The following is a 21,077-nucleotide window of genomic DNA, read 5'->3' as shown; positions in this document are numbered from 1 at the left end:
ACATCTATTTCACACATATCATCCTCTGCCTCTTGCTTGCTTTCCCCTGTGAGATGAAAATGATTTATTATTTTCCCTGTCTGTTCACCTTGGTCCACTTCTTTTATATTATAATTTTATTTCCCCCTTTCAAAAGAAAAGTATTGATACACCCTATTATTACACTTCCCTATTTAAAACTATGTAAAATATCTCCCAAAAGGAGATGTGCTTTTAACTATGCTAACATATCTAGAAATATTATCTTTTCACCATCTTTTAGAGCTTTGATTCACTAATTTTTTCCCATTGTTCTATGTGTGCTACATTGCTCTCACTATTTTGTAATGTATTTCTTTTATTTTGGTTTAAAAATGTGAAACAATTTCACTTAAAGGAAAACTGTAAGTACAGCACACAAGTAGTTTTTCCTCAGTCATTTGCAAGGGACTTGCCCAAATGATGTCCCTCCTATTACTACCATCTCATTCTCAACCCTCCTTTACCTTTTGCTGGTTGTCTTAAAGATGTTCTTTAGAAAAACAAATCAGCCTAAAATCTTGCATTGAAAGCAACTGTTCATCTCTTAAGGCTTCTTCAGTCTTCAATAACTTCACAGTTTTTTCTTGACTCTCATGATCTTGACTTTTGGAGATTATGGACTTTTTAGTAGAATGTCCTCCAGGGTGGGTTGGTGTGATGCTTCCTCATGACTTAACTGCAACTATGACTCTTTGCAGGAATGTAATAGTGATGCTGTATTTTAAAATTTTTTTTATGGGGTTATGTTTCAGTTTGTCTCAATACTGGTCATATTTACTCTCATTACTTAAGGTGGCACCTGCCAACTTCCCTGCTCTAAAGTTATTCTTTTTCTCCCTTAGTAAGTAACAAGTATTTGGGGAGGAAAGTCTTTCACACTATGTAAATATCCTGTTCTTCATGAAACTTCCAAGTTACTCTCTTATTTTCTTATTTGTAGCAACATGTTCCTATGGATTGCAATTATACACTATGGGGTATAGAATCTGTTACTATCATAATGTATCTAAATATTTAAAAATGTCCCAGATCTGATCAGTAGGAGCCCCTTTCAGCTGGCACCATCCTCTTATTCTGTGAGCACTGAAGAGATTCCAGGATCATTTTTACATTCCCTACTCCAGCTGTGGAATCAGTCACTGTTCCAGGTGACTTGCTTCTTCACATTGGAAAATGGGATTTAGAAATCAAGATGTGGACATGAAGTATGCTCATTGCTATTGGGTATTTAATGTCCCCAGGTCATTAGAGAATACACAGAGAATACACACACACACACACACACACACACACACACACACACATATATATACACATCCATATTTACATCTTTTTTCTATACCTGTCTCTCTGTGTTGAAAGTCTTGATATCTCCAATTCCAAACAGACAACATTGTTCATGCAGTCTTCCCCCCACTTCCACTTCTCCAATGGTGAGAATTCTGGCTCCCATTATCCTTAACATATGATGCCTTTGGTCAATTTTCGAAGCTGTACCCAGCCTTCCATTACTGCCAGTACCCTACCCCTTCCTGTGCAGATGCCTTCCTCGCCCACTCGGGCCCTGATGCCCAAGCCAGCTCCCTGTGGGAAATTCTCAACCTCCCCAGGTTCAGGCTCTGAGGACACCACGGTTGACTCCCTCTTCCCCACTCAGGCAGACTTGCTTATTTTGCTTGACTCTACCTAAAGTGAGTTGGACTTTATTGTTCAGAAAGGGAAGGAAGAGAAGAGGAAGAGCCCCAATGTACATTCAATGCAGTATCCACCTCAAAATGTCAACTTTTTCCCACTTATCTTCTCGTGGTCTAGAAGACAAATTCCATCACTTACTGTGGCACAGTGGTCACTCTGGAGTATTAAGGCAAATTTTATACCTATTGATATGGCTTGAATTATCTGGAAGGAACAGAAACCACCTGTGGTTGGAAGCTAAGATAAATTGACTCCTCTTATCATAGCTTTACCCTGCCTGCCCTTGCCAGCATCACCCACCTCCCAGCCAATAGGTATACTTCCCTGCCTGGGGCTTTTCAACCCCCATTCCACCACTCTTCCAGTCTTGCCTCCCACATGGGTAGAATAACTGGGTCAGGGAAAGTACCCACTTGGAGTCCATACTTCCACTCTCATCTGCTCTGATGTATACCATGACTCGGGCATCCCCACTCAGCCTGCTCTACACATCTTCAGACAGATTCATGTTATCCCCTGTGTGTATGCTCATCCTGCCTGACCCCCACAGAGCTGATTTGAAGACCTGTTGTTAAATCTGTCGGTGAAGATCCATTGTGAAGGTCCTTGCTCCAGTGCCACCCAGCACTGGCAGAGGGCCTGCTCTTTTCCTCCAAGTGACACAGTGAAGGGCACACAACTGATAACATACTCACACTAGGTGGCACTGTGCCCTGCTCCCCCTCTGAATGGTCTTTATGGCTCTGCTGATGACCAGATCATCCTTAGCACTCTCCAGAGAGGGCTCTCAAACTTTTGTCATTTGGGTAACGAAAACATAAGAAGCCATAGTAGACCATCAATTGATGCAAGCCACCATGTTACAGAAAACACATGGGCCAGACCATCCTCTTTTTTCCTGCAGCACTGGTAGTGGGGAGGTGGGCCCACTGACTGCAGGTTGCTTTCTGTGTGTGTGTGTGTGTGTGTGTGTGTGTGTGTGTGTGTGTTACCTGAGAGAAGTTAGTTGAGTTAAAAAGCTAGATTATCCTGCATAATTAAGAACCAGAATATTTCAGTTTCTTCTTGTGGGTGGGGTCTGGGGACCCTGGAATATGGAGAAGAGGAGAAACAGGGATGAATCAGGAGAGAGAAAGGGTGAAATGGAGGAAATGGATAAGGTAGGCCTAAAAGGGGCAACCAGTGGACTTGAAGATTAATAATGCTTCTCCAATAATGTGACATTCATTAATATCTATATGTAATACCTCACAGGTAAATGTTGTCAAGATTATCTTAAAATACTTGTCTTTTTGCATTAACATATGTAGTGTTATTTAAAATATCTTTTCTACCTATTTTTAAAAAGTGATAGCTTCCATTTAAACATTTAGCATAGTGCTATGGTTTATATCTGGAATGTTCCCCAAAGGCCCATGTGTTAAAGGCTTGGTCCACAGGATGGTGCAATTGGGAGGTGCTATGCGTCTTTAGGAAGAGGAGCATAGTGGGAGGTCCTGGGGTCCTAGGTCATGGAGGTGTGCTCCTGAAGGGGATTGCAGGACCCCACTCCTTCTTCTTCCTCTTTGCTCCCTGGCTTGTGATGTAACTGATTTTGCTGTACCATGTACTCTTACCGTGATGTGCTGCTGCCTCACCCCAAGACCAAAACAATGGGAACAATTGGTCATGGATTGGAACCTCTAAAACTCTGAGCCAAAAATAAACTTTTATTTTTATAAGTGAGTTATCATTTTATCTTTAACTTTTATCCTTATAAGTTAGTTATCTCAGAAATTTTGATTGTCAGTCAGAAAGTACATGTTGTGGAAAGTTGAGCTTTATTTTTTTTTAGCTTACATCTTTATTTCTGCTCATTTTCCCCATTTCTTCAGGGGCATCAGTTATTCAAAATCTTAAATCTTTCGCTGTACTTCATTCATTCAATAAGCCCTTATTGACTGTTAGAGCATACAGCTTAGATTGTCAACTCAAAAGCCATTTCCCACTGCCTAAATGCTCTCAGAGCTCTGATTTTGTTTCTGGTATCTGTTCAACCCCCAGATGATTCACAGTAGCCCTTATTAGCATAGGTCCATCAGGCATCTCTGTATGCATTCTGTTATTAGTTTAGGAAGTCGTTAGGGGGTAGTTTTTTTTTTTTTTTTTTGGCCAGTGTTTTCTCTGATAAGTGAATGATGATACATAATGGGGGTGGGGAGTTGGGGTAAGAGAAGAATGGAGGAACTTTACATAGAGGGAAATGAGATGGGAAGGGGGTGGGGGTATGAAAGATGGTGGAATGAGTCAGACATCATTACCCTCTGTACATGTATGATTTCACGAATGGTATGAATCTACATCGTTTCTAACTATAGAAATGAAAAGTTGTACCCCATTTGTGTACAATGAATCAAAATGCAGACTGTAAAAATAAAAAAAACAAATAAATAAATTTAAAAAATTTGAACTTCTGTTTTACCTTTTAGTGTTAATACAGTGTGGCTTTTATTTTCACTCAAAAAATACATTTGTGGGGCATAAAGATATGCTCCTGAGTTTAAGAAAATTTGCATGATCATTTCCTATTGTGTTAATCTTGGCATGATCTGTGAGGGTTTCATTAGCAGAGCAGCACCAGGTTACTAAACATCATCACCTTCATGTAGGTAAACACATTCTTCTCTATCATGATTCTAACAAATACCCTAGACTCAATGTTCTAACTAATAGTCCTAGGAACAATTGTAACAAATGTTTCAAAAAAATAGGAAAACTCTATATTCTTTTAAGTAAACAGTATAAACTCAATATTTTGTTGTAATATACAAAATTCATATAGATTTAAATTGTATTTTTTGGTAACTTGCTTGTGGATACTTCCTAACCTTTTCCTTATTTTAAAGTAAAAGGCAACAGGTAATGTAGATTCTGCCTTTTCAGAATCACTTAAATCTATGCCTTTTCATCCTCTTAAAGTTCCTGCTTAAAACAATCAAATAAACAAGCTGACACATGATTGTAGCCTCTTGGATCAGTTACCTATTTAAACCAGGTTTAATAAAAAAAAAAAACAAAAAAAAAACAAAAAAAAACTGGAAATTCTGTTTTGAACTTCTCCAAGTATCTCATTTGATTCCCACAACAGGGCCAGGTGGCCCTTTGCAGAATCATTACCCAGAAAGATAAGGGGAGAATTTGTTCAGTTTGGGCAAAATAATGAGATCAAAACACATCTTGCAATGATATCGCTAATAAGTGGATGATGACACATAATGGGGGGTGGGAAGGGTTAGTGTTGGGGTTGGAGTTGGGTTTAGGGAGGGGGGCAGGAATGGAGGAAGGAAGGACTGTATAGATGGAGGGGAAGGGTGGGAGGGGAGGGGGGGAAGGGAAAAAATGGCAGAATGAATCAAACAACATTACCCTATGTAAATTTATGATTACACAAATGGTATGCCTTTACGCCATGTACAGGCAGAGAAACAACATGTATCCCATTTGTTTACAATAAAAGAAAAAAAAAAAAAACACATCTTGCTAATGAGTTGCTACTCCTTACAGTAAGTGAATCCACTAAGCCAAACTTCCAGTTTTGTTGAGTATGAGCATAAGTTAGCTATTGTCTCAAAAGGTTGCTACTTTATTTTTATTACATTTCTAAAAATGTTTTTCCATTACACCTTTATATTAAACTCAATATCCATAGAACTTTTGGAATCCTAAGTATAATTGAAAGAAATCATAAAAACAGAAAAAAATTGAACACTAACAATTCATAATTTTGTTTCTAATGATACAGTTTTAGATGTTAATTACTTTTGAAAAAAAACTTCAGAGCCCAAATAATGATTTACAAGTAGATATTATTATTTCTAGAAGAAAGCTTAAAAAGAAAAATGTCTATGCAAAATTCTGCTAAAGAGGTAAAAACAGAAATAGAACAACAGTTGTTTCTTCAGAACATATATTTGTTCACATCTTTTTACAAAGACATTTCACATTTAGCTCAGTAAATTATATTATAGTGTTGGAGAGAAGAAGGGAGTGGTGATTTGTGAACTTGCCAGTTTCTTGGAGATTTATGTGCCCTGAGAACTGACCTTAATCAAACTATAAGTTACACAGCTGGGTACTCCAGAGCAAGGCATATATAAGATGAACATGATAAAGCAGGACCTAAGAGGGGTGAATGTAATTGAGTAGCACATAAAAGACATTTCAGTTGCCTGTAAAAGCTGCCAAAGTGAAGTTAATTTTTTTTTTTTTTTGGATAATAATCCTCCACTCTGGTTTCAAATGCATATTTTTAAATATACTACATTTGAAACACAGTATTGCCATTTCTACTTAGACTTACACACATAGATGATCTTTATTTTCTTTTCATTAAAATATTCAAAAATGTATAACTAAACAGAAGATTAAATTAGCCTAATCAACAAGAACAGAAGAGCCATGAGTCCCTGTTATTTCTAGCAGAATAACTAATACAAAGGCATTAAATATGAATTTTCAGAGACTGATTTCTGGGAATGACACATTGTCATGCTTCATGAGTGTGTCTTTTTTTCATATTTTAATTAAAATAGATTTATTAGCTTTTCTTTTAATATAAACATGAGAAATAAAAACCACATAAGTTGTAGCATTCTTTTCAAAATAAAACTGCAATCAATACTTGAATCTCCAAGCTCTGAACTCCATAAACAATGTTTTCTTTTTTCCTTGAGGTGGTAGATTGTAATATTTCAGACACCATTATTTATCACTTGTCTGTCCTTTAAAAATGATGGAAACTGCAGCACTCAGTATAATGTGAAGCATCACTATATTGAGAACGAGTATTCCTGACTCATAAGTGCAAGATTGCTAGGATTACTTTTAAGATAAGAGAAATTCATTTCACATAGTTTAGAACACTTATCTTTTTATATTTCAAATGTAGGTGACATTGTTATCAATTTCTTAAATTATTTACTCCTTGCCTTTTAAAACCTGAAGTAATGATTCCTAAAGTTCATGTAAGTTCTCTCTTATATAGCAGGACTTAAAATGAGATACCTACAATCAGGTTAACGTTTATGATTAAAAAAAAAAAGAAAGAAAGAAAGAAAAACTTTCATATCACCTGCTGCTATTAGGGTCCAATTCCTTTTCATTTATTACATGTGAATAAACACTCCTCTTTCATAATCTTCCTTTACCAAATCTATAGAAATTTAGGTGATCAAAGCAGATACAACAAAATCCTGCATAAAACTACTTTAAAAAGAGGAAGGTGCTTTTTTTTTTTTTTAACTTTTTTAACCTTTAGTATTAATTTATCTCCATAAATATCAGTGCAATTTTAAGGTTACTACCTGTAGATGTATAAATGCTACAAACTTCAAATCATCATTTGAAAATTAAATTACATTTCTTTTAAACTTAATTTTGAAAAAATGTTGAACTTCAATTTTTTATTCCAGTCAATGTTTGCTATCTTCAACAGGGACTGGTAATAGAAAACCGAAAGCTTAATATTCCGAATTTATTAAGTTTTAAAGAAATATAATTTAACTTTCAAATGTTTTGTAAGAGTTTGTAGTGTTTACACTTGTACAGCAGGGCATAGTTACCAAAACTTAAAATTGCACTAAAACTTTCAGGACACCTGGTCTTTATCTGCTCAGTTATCACTGGACCACCATGTTGGCAAGCATTATGAAAATATCTTTTAATAAATTTACTTAAAAGAAGAAAATTATCAGAAAGTGAGAAGCACCATTAACAGTTCACAAAAAATGCAATGTGGACCCACAGAAGTAAGCAGTCAATAGGTGATACATTCTCTTTATGACCCAAAACATGCCAAAATGTTAATAAGTAGTGCCTGCAAAATATATGAATGGCAGGTGTTATCCAGTAGCTTTTTGGTTTAAACTGACTGCCAATAACGACTAGCAGTTTCAATGATATGATACAGTGGGAAGGAAGAAAAATGCTACAGTTGTTCCTAAGCTGAGTGCTAAGGTGGGCTGGGGGAGGGCCAGCTCATGTTTAGCACATGCTAGGCCCTGGCTTTGAGCCCCAACATCACAAAAAAAAAATTTAAAAATGAAAGTACCATGTTTTAAAGGTAATACTGCATCAATTCTAAAGGCATATGCAGCAATGGGGAAGGGGAAGAAAAACAGGAAAAACAAAAAGTTATGTGGTGAGTGTCTTTTAAAGTCTAAACATTTAAATGATTAATTAAAAAACCTCACATAGTTCACAGCTATTGGCCTACACAGTAAGCAAATATCTGCATGTGGATTGAGAACTTTTGCTTTGGAGTGGTTTTTGTTAACTCTGTTTACATTAAAAAGGACAGAAAGTGAGTTTGTTGCTTTGACAAGGTCCCATTCTTTCCTATGGAGTGCTACTGTCATTGTCCATGAGTCTCTTGAATTCGAGGTCTTTCCTTCTGATGAAAATATTAACTTTGCTGGTTTTTGAGCAAGAGCAGTGATATTTCATCCAGTCTTTGTAGATGAGAGGCTTGTGATGTTATTACCCCTCAATTCTCCCTTTTAAGAGAGGATAGCATTAGAGTGCTGAATACCAATGAAATTATCAGCGCTGAAAGACCTTCTCATAGCAGCTCTACATAAGTCTTTGTATTTGTCTTCACACAATCTTGAAATGGCCTTTAGGTTTTGTGCTCTTTCTTTGCTGAGAGGAGCAAACAGAAAATTCAGGTTGTTGTCATCGGCTAAGGAGCGAAGGTCAAAGTAGTATTTGGCAAAAACAATGGCAGGAACATTAATATTAAACTGGAGTAGCTCCAAGAAGTGCCTTTCTATCTCATTCATGTCCTCAACTGTAATGTCCTTGAGGATCTGGCAGTAGTCCACATTCCATACAGCCTGATCGTCCCAAACCTTGGAGGCAAGAAGAATGGCTCCCAAAACAATTCTTTTCCAGTAGTGGGACAAAGGTCGATCTCAGCATAAGTTAAAAGCCTTTCTAAGTAGACCAAAGTTACTATTGCACATTCAGCTGTTAGCTGTGCAGCACTAAAAAGAGTACGAACAAATCTGTAAATAAATTTGTGTTCAGGGTCATGCTTAGAATACTCCTCTGGAACCTTTTCTCGTGTGAGTGGATGTGATCTCTCATCAAATATATCCAGGGATCTATTTGCATCTCTGTTCTTTATGTGGTAATATATTGCTAAGGTCACACATTTTATTGTGGTTCTAAGATTAGGCTGGCTAACTGTGCTGTCATCTAGAAATACTGTTGAGCATGAGCTATACTTTTTAGTAAGCTGCCCTGGAGATACATGGTTTAAATTGTTGCTCTTCCTCTTTTCACGCACATCTGTCTGAGATTTGCTCAGGAAAATTGTGCTTGCCCTTGGATGGTCAGAAGGGCTTCTCAAGGTCACTGATGTGCTGCAGGTGGTGGCCCTCGCTGGCTCCGAAATCCAACTCGGCGGGCTCCACCGCAGCGGGCGCCGGCGCTACGGCCTCCGCCACTGCGTCCCCAGCCGCCACCTCACAGAGCTCAGACTCGTAGTCCGGCTCCGCCGACCCTGTGCTACGGCCCAGCTTTGGGCTGGCATTGGGGCACAGGCAACAGGTCAGCGTGTTCCCCACGGGGCACCTCCGCTCCTCGCCGCCGCAGCCTGCGCCTTCACTCGCCCCCGACTCTGCCGCGCTCAGTGGCCGCCCCCTCCCCCAACAATGGCGCGGCCGGCGCCGGCAACCCGGGGCTATGCCCGGGCTGCTCCGCACATGCAGACGCGGCCTCGCCCGCTGCTTGCCTCCCCGCCCCGCCGCCCGGCCCCGGGCAGGGCTCTGGCCTCGGCCGCACCCCCGCCGCCACCAAGTGTATGTCTTTATTCAGTAATAAAAATGACAAATTTTGTTTCGTAGGACTTATTTTGTTAATTTAGAGATTACAGAGATGATGCCAAACAGCTGGTTAATTAATTTAATTCAGGATAAACAAATCAATCTCTCAATCACCCTATAAATAAATTAAATTTCTTTTACACCAAACTATTGTTTAAAAGTAGGAACACAGTACAATATTTGGTCCCCCAAAAGTACAGGCTTTTAAATTCCATAGGAAAAGTGGATCACTCACGTGATTATTTTCACTCATTTAACAAAATATTGTCCTTCCTTGGTCATCTTTAGCTGGAGCTGATCACCCCTGCCAAATCCTCCCTCTTATTCATGCAGACTCCTGGGGAGCAGTCTCAGCTCAGCTCCCACCATGAGGATAACAATGGTAGAAGGCACCAGCCAGTGGCTGCAGCATGTGAAAAAGGTGACGGACTGAAAAACAGACATTTCTAAGAGGATTCAGGACTTGTGGTAGACTTTAATCACACACCAAATGTCAAAATTAAGAAAGAGGACAGCAGTGGCTACTTCAAGAGATGGCATAAGTCTGAAGGTAAGGTAGATGACAACTGTAGCCCACAGATCAAGAGCATGAACAGTAATCGGTGATCCATTCATGGTATTGCATTAACACTACTAATGCATTAATAGTATTGCATGGGAAATAGGTATCTGCTTGATGAGAAATTCACTTTCAGCTGGGACCTGTATCCTTTAGGATTTGGTGTCACTACTTAATAGAAAACTCCCAAATAAAAACAGTGGCTTAGAAAGGGTAGTTTATTTGTGCTCTGGAGTTAGAGAACTAAGATATTTTTATTAGGGACTAGGCTCCATCTAGTTCTCCTTGAATTTATGATCAAAATGACTTCTGGAATTCCATTGTATTCAAGTTTCAGGCAATAATATTGAGAAAGGGGAACTCTCCTAAGAAAACCTTCTGGAATCCTGTATAACATTTCTCTCATTAACTCTTTAGCCATTTCTTACTGCAAACGAGACTGGGAAATATCTTTGAACTGGGTGTAGTGTATTCACCCTGGTGTGCTGGCCAGCCAGATTTATCTACCCCACCCCACAACTGCAAGAGATAGAGATAGATAGATAGATAGGGAGAAAGGAAGGTCCCAATTGTAGCATTTGCTATTTTATGTGGTGTAAATACTATCACTGAGGTCAATTTCAGGCTGCCAATGGTTAACAATAGTTTAAAAATTCCTTAAAATCTAACAGTTGGCCCTTGTGGATCACTGGGCTGCAAATATTATCTGTTTTGTCACTATGGGTAGAATGAATGGTGGGGAGACAAACAACAGTCTCAGCCACAGGCCTCAAATAGGAAGTAACTATTCTGATCAGAAGTAGGATTAGGAACACCTGTCCCATGATTCCAGAAGGAAAAGAACACATTTCTGACAAATCAGAAGCAAACATGGGCTGGGGGAAAGGTTGTTTAAAGAGAGCTATAGGGTCAGGAAAGTCCATCCTTAGTGCAAGCAGATGACATGAGCAGAACATTCTGGAATGAATCCATTTAGAATGAGAAGCCTCAGAGCCAGATGCTGAAGGGAGCTCCAGGGTAGAGGCCATGGCACAAGGCAACTGGCTCTTCTGCTGAAGAGTCCAAGGAGGACGGCCTGTTTTGTTGATTTTTCCTTGTAAGACTGAAAGTTTCCTGGGGCTTGGGCCCATTTCTTTCCTGTTAATTGTCTCATATTTGGTGTGTAACATTTATTCATTCAACAAATAAAGTGGCAGGAACTGCTCACTGTGCTGAGGAAATAGCAGTGAACAAAACCCAAGAGCTTACATTCTGCTGGGAAGGCATGGGGTTGGGGGCAGGGAGAATGAACAAAATAATTTATATGGTAATAAGTGCCACATAGAAAATAAGGCAGGGAAGGAGGATTGGGAGGGCTATAAGTGCTCAGTAATTAAACAATGCTTAGCAACTAAATGATATTTCAGATTTGTTTCCCAGAAGCCCACCAAGATGAGAATTCATGGGCAAGAGAGGCAAGAAGGATGTGCCCCACGGCACCAGCATACTCAGTTTTTAAAATTGTTTTAGTTGTAGATGGACACAATACCTTTATTTACTCATTTTATGTGGTGCTGAGGCTTGAATCCAGTGCCTCACATGTGCTAGGCAAGCACTCTACCACTGAGTTACAACCCCAGCCCCCAAACAGTTTTGAGATTTGATAGCATGATCTCTCAACTAGATCCTCTGGAGAGCAGAGATGCAGCAAAAATTGAGGGGGGAACATTTTATTTGGGAGGTTCAAGAGGAGAGGAACCATGTGAAGCGGGGGGAAGACTTGCTGTGTTGGATGATGCTCCCTGTGAACCAAAAGGAGACACAGCTCACAGGCCATGGATTTATGCACTGGATGTGCTGGGCTCTGGGAGAGCTCTGGTTTGGATATGGCTGGAGTGTGTCTCCTACGGGTTCATGAGTTGAAATTTCATTCCCATTGTGAGGTAATAAGTTTGGGACTCTCCTAAAAGCTCCCGGGAGAGGAACTCCTTAACAGGAACCATTGCCATAGGCAGGGGAATAAAATTATTGTCAAACTACAGTCTGGCATGAAGAAAAGGAGCAGTAAATATGACAGCCTCTGTCCCCTGCAATCCAGGATTACACCAGTGCATCACCAATCCAGCAGAACCTACGCAAAAGCCAGAAGGAGAATGTTCAAGGGACACTCTGTGTGTGGCTTACCTCCTGGAACACAGGAGAGAAGGATCAGGAATAGATCCTGAAGGGCTCAGGAGAAAAGGTCCAGGCCAGGGGTCTTTCCCTAGGGGACAGTGTAGGGTCCCCAAGGAGAGTGCTCTGACAGTCTTCTGGGGCATGTGCAAATAGGGGGAGCTGTGAGGCCAACTCTTCCATATGAAGACTTTCCCTCTGCCCTGTGTGTTCTCCCCATGCCTCAGCCCTGTGCTCCACTGCATCTGTGGGTCCAGAGTCTCCTATGTCCAGGGAAGGGAGTGTGAGCCACTTCCTTTGTACTTTGTGATTCTGGGACACACACTTAGAGTTGTGGCTTCCTCTTCTCTCCCAAATCAGTCACCACTTCTCTTCTAAGAATCTTCTGAAGTTGCTGGGCTCTGTGTGCATTTTGTTTTCTTATTTTCCTTCCTTATTTTGCTAGGAAGTGGAGTTAATCACAACATTTTTACATGTGTTTTAACAGAATACTGTTAATAATGTACTAATTATTTATAGTTCTTTAGCATTATCCATAGTGTTTAGTGTGAAGATAAATAATTACATAAAGTAACTTGAAAAACAAATCTGTGAGAGCACAACTTCAGTGGAATATATTCCAAGCACACATACAACACAGGGCAAAGGACTCTGAACTGGCATTGGATGTGTTCTTTTTAATGGTATTGATACTTTAAGCCTAAAACTTTGCATGTGGACTGTAGATTAGAACACACGAGTAAATACAGTCATCCCTTGGCAGCTGTGGGGGATTGATTCCAGGACCCCATCAAAATTCTTGGATGCCCAAATCTCTTATATAAAAAAATGTCATGGTATTTACATAGAAGTTGTGTACTTCTTTTCATATGCTTTCCACCATTTTTAGATTATTTTTAATATCTAGTACAATGTAAATAGTTGTTTAGAAAAAAAATCTATTGTTTAGGGAATAAAGGGAAGAAAAAAACCTGTACAAGTTCAATACAGATGCAATTGTTTTCTGAATATTTTCCATCCATGGTTGGTCGAATTTGCAATGTGGAATCCAAAAAGTATGGAGGGTCAACTATTTAAGTTTTGGGAGGCAGAATTTTCTCTGTGGAAAACAGCATGTGGGAAGTTGGGAAGAACCCTGTATTACTGATTTGTTACTCTGACTTTAAACACCTACTGTTCTGTGTGTTCCTGTGGTGAAGTGGTGAGAAATTCATAAATTCACCAAATAGTGTTCTTGCTGGGAATCTTTGACCTAAATAAAATCAAGAGGAAATAATCAGACAAATATAGAATGTAGGATGTTTTGCAAGTGCTCTTCAAAAAACTTGTCATGAAGAACAGAGTGAGGTGACAGGACTGTTCCTCAGGAAGGGAGGAGACCAAGACATAAGAGCCAGATGCAAATGTGTGAACTTTCAATTCCTTTCTGAAATAACAGGAAAAAAAACTATTATAGAATTCATATTGGCTTCCTCAGGGCACAGGGGTTGTGGGGCTGTATCCAGGGGCCTGTCCTGTCATCTGTGCCCACCTCCCCATGATTCCACAAGAAGGAGATGTGTGTGCAGAGAGACGAGATGAGGACATGGCAAGGGGCCAGCAGCTGAAGAGTTTTTACTGTATTGTTACTTTGAAAATTTAAAAGAAAAAAGAAAATATTAAAGTGTGCAAAAAATCAAACAAAATTTAACATTTAAAAAATTAGTGCCAGAACATAGTTATCTTTTTAAAAAATATCACAACTAGGTTTCAATAAAATAAATGATTGAAATAAGTGATGGAGGCACTGAAAGAATAGAAATATATGGTAGAGAAATCACTTCATTTGAGAAATGCAGTGCTCTCTTCAGCCAGGAGAATGTTCACTCAAAAGGATGACTGAGAAGAGGGGACGAAACTCAGAGGTAAAGAGCTTGCATAGCATGTGCGAGGCCCTGCGTTCAATTCCCAGTACCACATTTATACAAAAAGACAACCAGTTTTCTTGAGACCTCATGTTACTAATTTCAAAGACCAAACACCAACACCCTTCCTGTCTTCTGGATAGAGGAGATTGTCACGCATTGCACTCTGAGAAGAGCTAGGAATCCTGGGGACATGTCTCCCTCTCCCATGGCACAGACCAACCAGAGACCCTATTTTGAGAAGATGCTGACTTACCATTTAAAACCAAAAACACTCCCTTGTGGCTGGGGAAAGAAAGGTACTAAAAACCTACAAGTGGCATTTCCTCTGCTCCTCACTGAATGATGTTCAGCAAGGGAGAAGACCTCTTTCATATATATTTGGCAACATCCCAGAGAAGTGAGAAACTTAAGAAAGAGACACAGTGATACCTGTTAATGCTTGGATATCTACTGTTGGAGTGGCCAAGTACAATCTGCTCTCCTAAACTTATTTTAGTCACAGATTTTCTTCCACTTGCCTCTGAACCTCTCCCACAAGAGGGCACTCAGACACCTGGAGTTGCTGAGAACACTTGTTACACAACTTCCAAGTGCAACAATAGGGGAAAAATCACTGACTTTACACAGACACTGGACGGCAGCTCAGGTAGATCACTTCCACTCTTAGATACATCATCTTAAACACATTTGTCACAGATGGCAGTGTCACCTATGCATTTTGCACAGGCACATGATAGTATAGTACATGTGTAGCTTTGGCATATTACAGCAGAGAAAGGATTTGGCAAAGTGAAAATCGTTCCCTCCTCATTTATCCCTGACCTCCCTGAAGGTATGTTTGTATACTTGTTCACTTTTTTTTTTTTTCTTGGAGTGGGCTCATGTAGACACATATGCTGATTTGAGGATACAGGTATGATTAAAATGTGCATGGTTATTGTGTTAGTCAGTTTTCCATCACTGTAACAAAATACCTGAAGCAATTAACTGACAAAGAGAAAAGGTTTATTTTGTTTCAAAGTTTTAGAGATTCCAGTTCATGATTAATTAATTGACTCTATTGCTTTGGGCCTGTGGCAAAATATCATATAGTGGCAAGAAAATGTGTCAAAGAAAAACAGCTCATCTCAGGAGGCCAAAAAGAATAAAGAAGCAACTGGGGTTCCACTAGCCCTTTGGAGGGCACACCCCCAATGGGCTTCTCCTAAGACTCCACCACCTCCAAACAGCACCACTCTAGGGAGCAAGGCTTTAACACATAAACCTTTGGGGGACATCCAACATCCAAAGGTTAGCAGTCATGTGTGTTCACAGACTTCATACAGGTGTGTATACACACTTGTGTAACATTTGGAACAGTCTAGAAGAATAGAAGTTGCTACCTCTTGGATATTTGCCTCATTCTAGAGTTATCTAAATCAGTGCTTCCTCCTTCTGGAGTCAGTAGTCTTGAAAAGTTGCTCATCCTGACCTAGTGAGAGGGGACAGGGAATAAAGTGTGGTTGGAAAAACCAAATAGATAAGGTTGTTCTTAACATGATCCACTTTACCCTGCAATTGAATTAACTCTAATGGAAATGATGATGCACTTGGTCAAGCTGGATGACAAGAGGAGTCAGTCAGAGAAGGGTCAACATGTCTACCTCCTCAGTTTTTCTCCAAAAACCAAAGAGCCCTGGACCTTTTTTTCTATTATTGTGGTTTGTAACTGAAATATTCCCCAAAGGCCAAGTGTTAAGGGCTCTGTCCCCAGTCTGTGGCACAATTGGGAGGTGGTGGAACCTAGAAGAGGTGGGACCTAAGTAGAGATAGTTAGAACATTGGAGACATGCCCTAGAAAGGGATATTGGAACTCCAGTCCCTTCCTCTCTCTTTGATTCTTGGTTTATAGGAGTGAGCTGTTTCCTCTGCTATTTGCTCCCACCATGATGCACTGCCTTGCCACAGACACAAAAGCAACAGGCCAACCAAACATGGAATGAAACCTACAAAATTGTAAGTGAAAATAAGTCTTCCTCTTTTTAATTATGAGTGTTTCAGGTGTTCGTATAGCAGGGGAAAGCTGATTAACTCATGTGTCATCTCTCAGAGCTGAGACCTTCTATGCATCAGGAAATGGAGTAGTGGCTAGGCACATGGAAAAATGCTATGAGTTCTCCCATCAGGAATGAAGCCTGTCCAGTGACTAGATGATTTCCATGGGTCATGAGGCTGGCGTCCTGATCTTCAGTGAAAGCTGTACCTCATGGTGGAGTAGAGTGTGCAGCAATAGGTTTTCAGTCTGGACCTCGAGAAGCAACATCTTCTTATGAATTCCATGTGTTGAGGGTAGGCTCAAAGCAATAGAAGGTAACAAAAACACCCTCTGCCTTGAAGATGACCTTTTTATTCTCTGAACAAGAAGACAACCTATGTGTAAAGGTGAACCTGAGAGAATCCTCTTTATTCAGAATGTTCAACATCTCAGAGAGAGAAGAGGGTCAAGGAGGTGCTCCATTGAAGCACATTATTCCTCTGTAAGTTCATCTGGAAGCTTTGACTTTTTTCTGGATACTTGCTTGGTGCAGGCAAAAAATAAGTTTGTACTTTGTACTTAAAATTTGTCTGTTTCAATGCTTCAAAACATTCTGGTAATGGTTTATCACATTCAAGTTCTTGATATCTTTTACTTCTTTCCACACATTCTTAGAGGAAAAAATGATGCCCAGAATGGCAATGTTACTATATCCCTATTTTTCACAATCAGCAAGGCATCAGAGAAACAAATCCATAGAATTTCTGCACAAGAAGTTGCAAGAACTTCAGATGAGAGAATTTTTTTTTTCATTTTGTCTTCCTCTGTCTTCTATGGAAAGTTGTTTTTAGGATCAAGATAATAATTTGTAAAGACAAAATAATCTTCCTGCTTCTGCAGTGGAATCTTCTTCTATATTCTGGGAGCAGCTTTGACATGGGTTTTCACGTGTGGACAGCACTTGACCAACTTCTAATCAGCCAGCACATCAGGGCAGCCTGCAAGGAGAAGTCGCCTTTTCTCCCAGTGAGGATTCTCATCCAGTGGAATGTCCTGGTAATGAGGGAGGCCATACCTACAATGGAGTTTCTGTTTATGAGGAGAGAGTTCCTTAGACATTTGAGTCTGAGTTTTAAAGCAATCATTCATTATTGCTGGGCTTTATAATTTCTAATTTGGCTTTCATATCACATGGGGTAAAACTGACTATTTCAGTTTCATCTTTGGCTTGTTGTGGTTTCCAGAGCAGAGCTCAAATAGCTGAACACATTTAGAACTCAAATTTAGAAGAAGGAAAGTCTTTATTCTCACTGTAACCAATATCTCAAGAATCATCAGGAAAAATTTTGAAATTCAGAGACTCTCTTATCCTATGTAGGTAATAGCTTGTCTTCTAAGAAGTTTGTAAAGTAGGTAGATAGTGTCAGGGGAGACAGAGCAGAGTCCTGGTTATTATACACAGGAAATAGAGATAGAGAGACTCCACTCTCCAGATACAAAATGTACACCCCATAGCCACACCCCAATGAACCACTCCCTCCAGCCACAGCCCACCTGCCTTAGTCACCACTCAGTTAATCCCAGCAGGGATTGACTCACTGATTAGGTTAGATTCTCACAACCCAATAATTTCTCCTCTGAACCTTCTTGCATTGTCTCACACATGAGCTTTTGGGGGACACCTCACATCCAAGCCATAACACTAGTTGAATAATGACTAAACCTGGTTATGTAAGCCAACCTGTCTCTAATAGGGTCAGTGTTGGAAGCAAGCATGCTGCAGTTCAGTAGTTCAGATAAATACTGCTATGGTTTGAATGGATGTATCCCTCCAGAATGTATAGGATAGAACTGAATCCACAGGGTGATAGTAATAAGAAGTAGAGATTTTGGGAGTGATGAACAACCTATAGGACTGGAGGGAACTAGCTGGGCCCTTTCTGTCCTCTGCCATGTGAAAACACAATTTTCATCCCTCCCAGAAGACACAGCAACAAGACACCATCTTGGAAGCAGAGACAGAGCCTTACTTGTTGGAGCTTTGATTATGAACTCCCAACCACTGGAACTGTGAAAAACAAACTTCTATTATTTACAAATTATCCATTCTGTGGTATTTTGTTCTAACAGCAAAGATAAATACATATTAAAGTATATGCCCCCAAAGTTTAGAACTCTTTCTTCAAAAAAGGTTTGCTGTAGTTAGCAGGCATTGATCATAAGGACAGAGAAGTGTATTCATTTCCTTTTGCTGCTATAAAAAATTAAAACAACATAAATTTATTCTCTTTCAGTTTTGAAGTCAGAAGTCTAGAGTCTGTTTCATTGGCCTAAAATAAGGTTATTGGCATGCTGGTTCCTTCAGAAGATCCTTAGGGAGGATCAGTTTCCTTGACTTTTCCAGCTGTGCATGACCACCTTCGTTCTTTAGCTGGTCCCTTTCATCCATTTCCAAAGTGCATCACTCTAGCCTCTGCTTCCATTGTCATGTTCCTTCTCCTCTGACCCTGCCTTCTCTTATAAGAATGCTGTGATTAAATCATGCACACACAGATAATCCAGGATAATATTCAAATCTCAGGATACTTAATCACATCTGCAAAGTCCCTCTTGCTGTATAAGGTAACACTCACGGGTTCTGGGAAAACAACAAGCACATACTTGGAGAAGACAGGTGGGACAGGTCAGTAGGTGACTCTGAAAGATGTTCGCAAGACTTTGGAACCAGAGATCCAACCAAGGACCTTCTCTGCTGCTGGTCTCCCAGTTCTGGAGTGCCATCTTGGGGTTTATATTACTTATTACACAATTCATATGTAAATATTCATGTTTTAAAATGAAAACCTTCTTGATAAAGCTAATTCTTCTGATTACCTTCCCCAATTCTGATTTATTTCTCCATTCCACCCAAATGTCAACACTGTTCTTTACTTGATCCACATCAGATATGTCTCTGTATTTACATACATTTATTTGTTCCCATAGAGAGCATAGTCTTATTTATGTTTTCCATAAATGTAAATGGTATTTTTAAGGGATAAGATGAGAAGGGAAAGGTGTTGGGCTCAACAAGGGGCATGACAGTGAGGACTGAGAAAAATGAAAGCTGAGGAGAAAAGAGGAGGACTTGGCAGGATGTGGTGATTGATTGATTAGAAGGGCAAGGGGAGAGTTGTCTGGGTTTCTACCCCAGCAGAGGAGGAGCAAGCAGGAAGACAAGACACCAGCATATGTGCTAGAAGACCAAAGCATTCATTTGTTCTTTCATCCTAAGTTTTTTTTTTTCTTGAGTGTGGAGTGTGTACTATATACCAGGCAGTGTTCAGTGTGTGGTCAACTGGAGAAGTGTGATTCTACGTCTGGAGTTATATGGGATGATGAGTGGATCTGATCACCCATGGGTCTGATCACCCAGAAGTCTAGAACAAATAAACCTTTCTGCTGAATAAATGTAATTTCACTTTAATTGAAAGAAGAATACTGTGGTCACGATTTACACACACACACATCTGTCTCCTAAATGAAACTGCTGCACATAATAGTTCCCAATAATTGAAGAATTCTATTATCATTAAGAGATGATCCATGTGTTACAGTCTTGGTCCACAGTCTGTGGACTATTGGGAGGTGGTGGACCCTTTGGGAGGTAATGGCCTTTTGGGGGAAGTTGGGTCACTGGGGTGTGTGCCCTTTAAAGGGACATTGGGACCCAGACCCTCTCTCTTTGCTTCCCAACTGACATGAGGTGAGCAGATTGCTCCACCACACCTTCCCACTATGATGTGCCATGTTGCCACGGACCAAAGACAATGGGGCCAAATGACCATGGACTGCAAACTCTGAAACTGAGCCAAAACAAACTTTCCTCTTTATTAAGTTGATTCTCTCAGGTATTTTGTCACAGAGACAGAAAACTGACTAACACAACTTCTGGCAAATGTGTAAAACTGAAGGAAATGACAAGTAATTTAAACATTTCTGATTCTTTTTCTCAGATTTCATCATCTAATCAGCCCGCATGACCCATTACTTCCATTTCCCAGCAACCCCAAGATACTTGGGTTCTGAGAATGCAGATTGCTGTTCCTTGGAGAGGAGCCAGGATGAATGGTCACATTTTCCATTTTAAAACAAATTTCTGGGCTTGGGAAGGCATGGCAGTGAGCAGGGAACAATCAAATAATTGCTAAGCATCAGGGACTCCTCTTCAGTGACCTCTTCTATGTCCTAGAGAGCCACACTGGTCTCCTTCCTGATGTCTTTCATCCTCTGCTCTTCTCTGCTGGATTCTTTCAAATGTGCTGAAAAAGGATATTTTCAACTGTCAGATCATCAGTTCCATAAAAGTTTCTCTGGTCATTGAAGGATCTGGATTGATCACCCTGATGTGGAATGTAAATCTTGTGACTTGGCAGGTTCCCTGATGCATAATTCTCAACCAATTCCAGCAAATTTCCTTTTCAACAGAAGAAGTTTGACTTGGACTTTGTTGGTAACATTCTGGCACTTGAGGACCTCATTTCTGCATAGTTCACTTTGAATTTCAGCAGAAACCACTTTCTTCTTCAGATCCAGGGAGCACTTGGCTATGAACAATGCAAATGGCTCCACATAGGAGATTTAGTCCCTGGAGCACAGGAAACAGCTGTCCACACAGCACAGCTGCAGCAACATCAGAAACTGAGTTAAAACACCAATCTTTCCTAAAGACTGTGCCTGATAGGTATATGGGATGAGAAAAGCTGCTCTTTCTTAGGAAGTCTCCACAGTGATGAACTTTTTTACTTCCTCAGTCCCAAGCATGGCTAAGATCTGCCTCCTCTTCAACTGAAAGCAGTTTCTTATGCCTGGTTTGTTCTCTGCTA

General features: G+C 40.0%; 1 protein-coding gene across 1 annotated transcript; it reads right to left on the bottom strand.

Moving 5' to 3' along the window:
* Positions 1-8,235: 8,235 nt before the first annotated feature.
* Positions 8,236-11,406, bottom strand: LOC124965307 (cyclin-Y-like protein 1). Its single transcript, XM_047526207.1, is given in 4 exon segments — positions 8,236-8,647; positions 8,650-9,101; positions 9,103-9,563; positions 11,389-11,406. Coding segments are annotated over 4 exon segments (1,326 nt in total). The 3' UTR covers positions 8,236-8,252.
* Positions 11,407-21,077: the final 9,671 nt, after the last annotated feature.

Source organism: Sciurus carolinensis, chromosome 15 (assembly GCF_902686445.1).
Source record: "Sciurus carolinensis chromosome 15, mSciCar1.2, whole genome shotgun sequence".
Lineage (NCBI taxonomy): Eukaryota > Metazoa > Chordata > Mammalia > Rodentia > Sciuridae > Sciurus > Sciurus carolinensis.
The sequence above is the reverse complement of the archived record's forward strand: the minus strand, read 5'-3'. Positions and strand labels throughout refer to the sequence as shown.